At 33.2% G+C, this 8,373-nt stretch overlaps 1 protein-coding gene and 1 long non-coding RNA gene across 9 annotated transcripts; one reads left to right on the top strand and one right to left on the bottom strand.

The window, feature by feature from the left end:
- Positions 1-897: 897 nt before the first annotated feature.
- On the bottom strand, positions 898-7,723 carry LOC126928305 (uncharacterized). Of its 6 annotated transcripts, none has more exons than XR_007716517.1 (3): positions 7,361-7,723; positions 3,971-4,165; positions 898-1,857 (listed from the first exon to the last, which is right to left on the bottom strand). It is a non-coding gene; the product is annotated as an uncharacterized LOC126928305 (long non-coding RNA). The 6 variants fall into 6 exon arrangements; XR_007716515.1 differs by having other exon boundaries at positions 4,000-4,165; XR_007716519.1 differs by lacking the exon at positions 3,971-4,165.
- On the top strand, positions 4,331-7,173 carry LOC126928304 (nucleolar protein 58-like). Of its 3 annotated transcripts, none has more exons than XM_050744114.1 (6): positions 4,331-4,559; positions 4,670-5,027; positions 5,156-5,210; positions 5,325-5,494; positions 6,236-6,373; positions 6,595-7,173. In XM_050744114.1, exons 4-6 carry the CDS (start codon positions 5,365-5,367, stop codon positions 7,077-7,079), a joined length of 753 nt encoding a protein of 250 aa, XP_050600071.1. In that variant the 5' UTR covers positions 4,331-4,559; positions 4,670-5,027; positions 5,156-5,210; positions 5,325-5,364; the 3' UTR covers positions 7,080-7,173. The 3 variants fall into 3 exon arrangements, with proteins under 3 accessions (XP_050600071.1, XP_050600073.1, XP_050600070.1); XM_050744113.1 differs by having other exon boundaries at positions 4,344-4,559; positions 5,107-5,210; XM_050744116.1 differs by having other exon boundaries at positions 4,342-4,559; positions 6,236-7,173.
- Positions 7,724-8,373: the final 650 nt, after the last annotated feature.

The raw sequence follows: 8,373 nt of genomic DNA, 5'->3' as shown, positions 1-8,373 counted from the left end.
TAAAGCTTTAAATAATGAATTACATAACACTTTTGGAAATTAATACGGAGATTATGCGCCATTTCATCTTTGTATTGTCGCAGGAAATCATACTGAAAAAATTAAATGTATATTGGGACAACATCGTAGGCCTAGAGGAATGTAAATCTGCCATTACGGAGGCCATTGTGTATCCCCTTAAGTACCCTATCTTTTTTAATGGCCCATTTTCTCCCTGGAAAGGTATTCTGCTAATGAAAATTCTAATGTAGTTCTTTTGGCTGCAACTAATTGCCCTTGGTATGTATATCACGCTATTTCAATGTTTTCTAAGTAGAAAATATCTTAATATCATAATTATTCATTATCTTAATCTTAATTATTGTGTTGTTCAGAATATTCCTTCGTTATTATTAATATAACAGAACAATAATATTTATTCTAAATATATTATTAGGGACATTGATGCAGCTTTACGCAGACGCCTCGGAGAGAAGATATACATATCATTACCAAATGTAGTTACTCGACTTGGTATGTTACGGATGTGGATAGATATGAAGCGTGGAATAAATATGTATGCCATAAGAACATATTTTAAAAAATATAAATGGTTATCATATAAAAATATAAAAATATAAAAATATAAAAGTATAAAAATATAAAAGTATAAAAATATAAAAGTATAAAAGGATAAAAATATAAAAATATAAAAATATAAAAGTATAAAAATATAAAAATGTAAAAATATAAAAATATAAATGGTTATAAATTATTAATATAATTATCGATCGAAAAATTGTTCGCGTGCGTGCATGTATGTGTGCGCACGCGCTATAAACAAGTTTGAAATATATAGTTCTACATATATACGCGGTATACATATTCCCTATATAATATAATATAATATATATAATATAATATAATATATAATATGTGTAATCTGAGTGGTAATATATACATGTATTACATATGTGTTAGTGTATTTTATCGATAATCTGTCTTTTATTTCCTCTTATCTTATTAACGCATGTATGGACTCAGAACACATATATGCGTTTTTTGCAAGTATTCCGCACGGCCTAACGACAGATATACGCGTTTGTCGATTTTTCCGACCAAGTAGAAGTAATACTATTACATTTATGATACATTTATGATACAGATACATATGATACAGATACTGATACATTTATGTGAGGACAGTCGCATCTAGTTATCGAGAAATACTAAATGTTTATTGTAAATTTCAATGTTTAAAATAAATAATCGATACTAAAAAATAACGCTCTTGAATTATTTAATCTCGTGCAAAAGAATTACTATAACTTATTACGCTTTGCGCTTTCAATAGTCAATCAACAGAGTTCAGTCTAACGAAGAAGTTCCCTCCTACGCTAACGAACTGTCCTGTTTTTGCGTCCAGGCATTCAGGACATAAATTAAAATATCGCACATAAGCACAGCGTAACAGCGGCTTAAATTTAAGTTACAATAATAATCTTAAAAAAAAAAAAAAATGTAATGATGCATGGCTATGTCGTACCATCGCGTATCGGTACTTTTGCCTGTACCACTCTACAATCAGCATTCAGCGTTTATTCTGGAAAAAAAATCATGTAAAAAAAAAATATGTAAAAAACCTGGAATTAATAAACAAAGATTTAAAAAAATCAACAATTAAACAAGGGATTGAGATGACCAACCCCGGTCACGCTGCGAACTTCGAACGCGGAAGAGTCGAGCCGTGGCCATGATGGGTGATTCCAGGAATACGGCAGGATCTGCCATGCTTTACCGATCCCAGCCGCGCCGATTTCCGTCAACAGGCACAGTAACGGAGATATTTGGAACAGAAGCAGCCGCATATTCGTCTATCTGAAATTAAAGAGATGATTTCATGTAGAAGATACAAATTCGTTCCCTGATATTGAAATGCCGCATCACGAGGAAAATGAGACATGCAAATGACAAAGTCGATGATCAATAGGAAGATGACATAAACAATTGTAGATAGCAAGGAAAATTTTGAAAAATGATACGTGTTCTAATAATAGAATATAAATGATAAAAAGGAGAATGTAATTGCCATTCTTCTATGTATTTTAATTTATGAGACGTAACTTCTGAATGACCTGTAATAGCTTTAAATACATTTACTGGAACTGGCCAAGCATAGAAAAAGGAGGCTTAAAAGAGAAAAAAAGGGAATAGATGAAATCGTGAATTATCAGTCTAAATGAACCGTGAATGTCAACCTAAGCTTTCACCAAAACCCTAGTGAAACCATGAAAGCACCATGGCAGACGTTTAATGACCGTTCCGTCCGGTAAATCTACGCGCTCAGATGAAATCGTGTCCCCGACCGCGCGATCCGGTAGCGCGATTGTTCACTCGACTACATTTACCATAGCGAAATCGAACTAGAATTCGACTCGACACGCGTACGCGCGCAACCACTGAAAGTTCAACGCACCAGTACCGTCAGACGATTCGAAACTTGTGAATCATCTGCTAACGATACGTATCCACCGTCAAAATTTTGATTTAATTGAAATTAAAGGCACACACTGTAACTCTGGCACAACTGTCTTTATTTTCGCAACTAATTACCATTTGTCCCATTTCATTAAAACTTTTTAACAGCCGGTAAATAAATTGATGGAATTTCCTCGGTTCAATTTATGAGTGATGAAAATCGAAATTGCTTAAAAGTACCATTAGACATCCTCGATATCTCCAAAAATATGTCATTTCTAACCGTATAATAATCTATAAGCAGAGAAATGTCAATGAAAATTTAAGACGAAAAAGAGGTAAATTTACCTGAATTCCAGAGCGCGGCTGGCTTTCAAATGTCGTTGACTGTTCAGAGTTACCACGCTTACTACGGTCCGTGAACTACGGCTTCCCGGTTTACCCCGGCTTCGTATCTGCACACCGTGCGCTGTTGTCGCCGCTAAAACACGCTCTCCCCTCTACTCCCAGACTTAACTACCGTTCTCAATTGGTCGCTGTTTTTAACTGTAGTTCTTGTTCCGAAAGATAGGTAAATGGCTTCCTCTACGATCTACGAGCCAACACAATCAAAGATGATCGTTTAACGTAGCTTATAGGAACAGGCAGACTACGGGCACATTTACGCTCCGATCGTGTGTAGAACGCTAAAAGATAGAATTCTGAAAACTGTAGAACAAACGAGCGATAGTATCGCTAAAAAGACAAGTTAAGAGTACATAAATATGTAGTAAGAGGAAAGAACAGATCTTCAACTGACAAACAAGTAATTGTGTCTATCGTCATTTCGTCAATGCGGTTAAGGATAGTTATATACATTTATACATTACATTCTAAGAGTTACAGTTGCATGAAACAAAGGAGAAAGTGATGGTATCTGCTCATTTATCCTCTGCACGTTCGGAAATGCGCATTAACATTATCATAATCGCTCAATTGAATTATGCTTGTCTTAGTATGTTTTATCTTCTTCGTTAATACGTAAGAAGTACTTCAATATCGAAATAATCCGTGAAATCTAAGTTATATATAAATATATATACTTTCAATGTGACTATCAATAGTTTAGTTTATTTAATTCAACATATGTATATTTTCATGAAAACAAAATTTTACGTCAAATTTTAACGAGCAATAGCTTTCGTTTTACATCTCTACACGGTAATTTGCAGGATGCAAAAAGAAAAATAGAGAGTCTGATCTGAAAATAGAATGATCTTGAATAAATTGTAAAGGACATAATAGCGCTGTCATGCGCTATGGTGCATAAACTAGGGTAGAATCAAAAGCGTAGTAGAATGTAGATTGTTAACAAATAAAAATTAATCTAGGTGTTATTAAAGATATTTGTTTCACCTTCTAAACGTTTTGATGATTGGTTTACTTTGAATATTTTGCATATTTTTGCATATCACGAGCATTTTGTACATTTCTATACATTCAAATTTTTCTATGAATATAAAATGATCCGCACTACTATCTACTTCATAGTATACTCTATACGTTTAAAATGCTCCATTAGAAGCTTAAATCTATCAAAATACAGCTCCTAGGGAAATGTGAATTTTCACATGAACACATAATATCGATTTTCTGATTGAAACGTATAGGCAGGTATATACTAGCATAAGCCACCTTCGGCATTTGGCCGTATGGTGCAGCACTAGCTCTGTAACATAGAAAACCATAGGCGTCAGTTCTTCTTATTTCCTCTCTGATATATGTTTACTTTAATGTCACTTATTCAGGCGCTTGATACATTGTCGGAATGAAATTTTAGTAATGTGCAAGTAATTGCGAATAGATTAATAAAGTATAATAAGATATTAGATTCATGTGACAATAGTTTCAAGTGACATCAATCTTTATGTCTAGTATATACATGTGTATTGATCTATAAGTCAGTGTTGAAATAACAAATAAATGGCAGAAGAAGGAAAGAAGATTTCCTTCGGTTTTGCGAAATCTATTAAGAAACCTGTGTTAAAAGATGCTATTCCACAAGAAAAAAAGAAAGTTGATTACATTGAATGCCTTGATGAAAAAGGTATCAAAGTAATAGGGTGAGTTCAAAAAGTAAAATTTATAATCAAGAAACATGTAACCTCAACCTAACTTATAAAAATCACCAATAGCGGAATATATATATTTGAAAACAATCTTTTTATTTCAGTGAGGAAGAAAAAAAAGATGAACCTCTAATTATTCCATTAGTAGGTTCAAAAACCTGGCATGATAGAATTGTTAATAAAATAGATGCAGACATTTTCCTTCCGAAGGCAGATAAGGAAAAGGTAGGAGACGCTAGTGTTAACGAGGCAAAATCAAAGCTATCTAATGGAAAAACATCGGCAATAATATCAATAAAGAAAGAGCCAGTTGAAGATAGTGAAAATAAAGTTGTTACTTTAGAAGAGCAAGCGACGAAAGAAATCATTGAGGAACTTAAGTCAAAGAATAAATATGAAACTAAAACAAATGATTTAACTTTACCTTTAGTAGAAGATGAATCATTAAGAGGCAAAGAACAGGTACGTTATCAACATATTGATGTGCAATGCACAGATGTATTACATTTGCATATTATAAATATCGTTTTGTATTTTTCAGTCTACGTTAGAAGATTATGAAAAAATTCCTATTGATGCTTTTGGTGTAGCAATGTTACGGGGAATGGGATGGCAACCAGGAAAGGGAATTGGTTGAAATGAAAAGTATGAATTTTACTCTGGATTAAATTAATTATATGTGTTTAATACATCACTTATTGGAAAGTAAACAGAGAACATCATTTTTTATTTCACAATCGTTTATTCTAACTATTACAGATTAGTAGCAGCTGTCATACCAGAATTACTACCAAAAGGTATGGGTCTTGGAGCAGACAAAGTAGCATTGCAGAAGAAAAATACAGATTCCAAAAAAGAAGAGGAAGAAGTTAAAATCGAGAAAGGAACATTTGTGAAAATTATAGCTGGAAAACAAATTAATAATTATGGTCTGTAGCGGTACTCGACAGCAAACTTCCCAACGGTTTCTGTCTCGTGCCTCGCTACACAAAGACTCTCTACCCTTCGAACGAGATGATTGCCAGATGTCGATAAATTCTCGCCGAATATTTACGTCGAGCCTAAGGATCCGCTATAAATCTTAGGATTCATGCAGCTAAGATTCTCTAAAGGGACAAATAGTCTTTGTCTCAATAGTCCCTACACATACCACCTACTACGGGAAATCTGCTTTTTCTCACGTACGACGCTCCTCGCTAGCAACTCTCTCTCAAGGGCAGCTACCATCCCTTTCCAACCACCAACTCACAATTTAGCCAATTAACAGCGACGTCCATTTCCCTCACTCTCTGAACCAACACTTTTCTTAACGAATCCGATGATCCCGTATCCTTAGACACACCCAAACACAGTTTTCCTAAGGAGCATCATCGCGTCACTAATTCATTCTGTTCTATCGCGAGCCGCGAAGCAAGTTGGAAGACGCCTATCTGAATTGTTCGCCCGCAGTCGTACATAATAGCGAATCTGAATCTCTAAACGTCTGTGCAATCGTCTCGACTCGAACCACCGCGTAAAGTACCGCGCCGAGTTTGAACTTGTAATCTTGAACCGATAATTGTACCGTGTTTTCACCGCGCTAGTGTATACCACGAACACAAGCAAATAAACAGTTATTATTAAATAACACCGAGTGATTCTTCCATACATATCACGCCTCATCACCTCAGGTCAAATAGAAGGATTCGATGATGATGCAGGAAGGCTCATAATAAAACTAGCTCTTGGTGGAAATGTAATATCTGTAAATGAATTTATGGTACAGCCAGTTACTAAATCAGAATATTCTAAGAACTCAAAAGTTCAAAGTTAATACGAAGTGTTAGTTTTTCATTAAGGGACTTTTAAGAAAATAAATTTGAATTGACATATACATATAAATACATAATCAGACGCGTAGAAAAACTAATTCAAGAGTACCTGTAAGTGTGTTGTTGCATGCAATTTTTTAAAGGTCCCTTCTATTTTTATATAAAATATGATAAATGTAGAGGTTTTAGCTTTCAGTATCTTATGGGGTTAATTTCAGATACAAAAAAGTATGAGGAATATAAGGACAAGGAATCCAAGGGACTCAAGGAAAAGATGGATAGAAAAAGATCAATGTCCCCTGACCCCGAAGACAGTGAAGATGGTGACAAAAGTAGTAATAAAAGAAAGAAAATCGGAAGTACGATGCATAATAAGAACAAGTATGATAAAGTGGGGGATAAAAAATCAGAAAGGCGAAAAAGGCGCTCCGAATCTAATGATGACAGCGATAGTGATTCTGAAAAGAAGAGACGGAGAGAAAGAAGTAACTCTAATAGTAATGATTCTTATAAATTAAAAGGATTGAAGAAGTCAAAGAAACATAAGAAGCACGATTGCTCATCTGAAAGATCAAGTAAAAAACATAAAAAGAAAGACAAAGAAAGAGAAAAAGTTAGAGATAAGAAACCCAGAGATTATGCAGACAGAAAGAAACACGAAAGACGAGAAAGATCAAGATCTCGATCATTTAGTAGGCAGTAATATTTTCCAGGAACGTATTCGGTCATTTTACTTTCAAGACAAATTGTACAATTTTATTTATACAGATTTTATAATAAAGTGTATTTTTACAAAAGTATATTTCTTTTCTTACCCTTAACTGAAAATTACATTTAATTATAATATGTAATAATGTTTACAATTACATCAAAGTTAATGTCCTAAACTTTATCAATAATTATTAAAAATCCCCGCGTATTGCTTACGTAATGTTGATATCGAGTAGTACCATACATGACCTCAAAGAACATTATGATACTTACGAACATCGCTAAACAAGTAGTGCGAACGATGTCGAGTAAGTATTCACTATGTATAAAGTATTTATAGATAAAAAGTATGGGAAATATATAACCGAGTGTATTTAACTTTTCCAACATTTTAGCATTTCGCTTGGCACTTGGTACAACTTCAAGTAAATGAAGTAAAAAGCAAAAATGTAGAGCGGGCAGTTTCCTACATTTCCAGCGCGAAAGAGCATAATGCTGATATTATTGCTCTTCCTGAATGCTTTAATTCACCATATGGAATACGTAATAATTTGTTTCTTTTTCTAATAATTTATTATATGTATAACAACTATATAGAAAAAAGTAAAAGTAGACAAATTACCTTATCGTTTATACTTCCATAAAAATTGTGAATTGACTCGAATTTAGAATTCGATATATAGAATTTCCCCAGTTTTATGATTATCGTGATTTTTGTATAAATATATTTTTTAAGATACTAATAATTAGGTACTTATAAACTAGTATTATCAATTATTTTGTATTTATAATTCCACCTATAGTAGTTAAAAATTAAAGTTAGTTAAAATCTAACTTTATGTTTCAAAAAGTACTAGCAACGTCGTTAAGTAACAAGTCACTGGTATTAACCCAAATAGCATGATTGTAATTGAACATTTCTAAATATTCATTTTTCATCTTGAACCTGTAGAAACAATTTATTATATGTACTATTATCTAAGTAATTATATATTTAAGTAAATCGAAATATAAAATTTAGTTATTTTAATAATTTAAAAAATAAAAAATTGACAAACATTTCAACCTAATTTATGGTTGGAACAATGGACAGTTATTTTTCATTAATTGAAATATTGCAATGCAGAATACTTTCCAAAATACGCCGAGAGTATTCCTGATTGTGAAACGAGCGTTGCTTTATCGAAGGCAGCTAAGGAAAACAGTATTTATGTAGTTGGTGGTACGATAGCTGAAATAGAGGGCGATAAATTGTACAATACCTGTACTATTTGGGGTCCCGATGG

The sequence above is a fragment of the Bombus affinis genome, unplaced genomic scaffold (assembly GCF_024516045.1).
Source record: "Bombus affinis isolate iyBomAffi1 unplaced genomic scaffold, iyBomAffi1.2 ctg00000832.1, whole genome shotgun sequence".
NCBI lineage: Eukaryota > Metazoa > Arthropoda > Insecta > Hymenoptera > Apidae > Bombus > Bombus affinis.
This window is presented reverse-complemented; position numbering and strand designations above follow the sequence as displayed.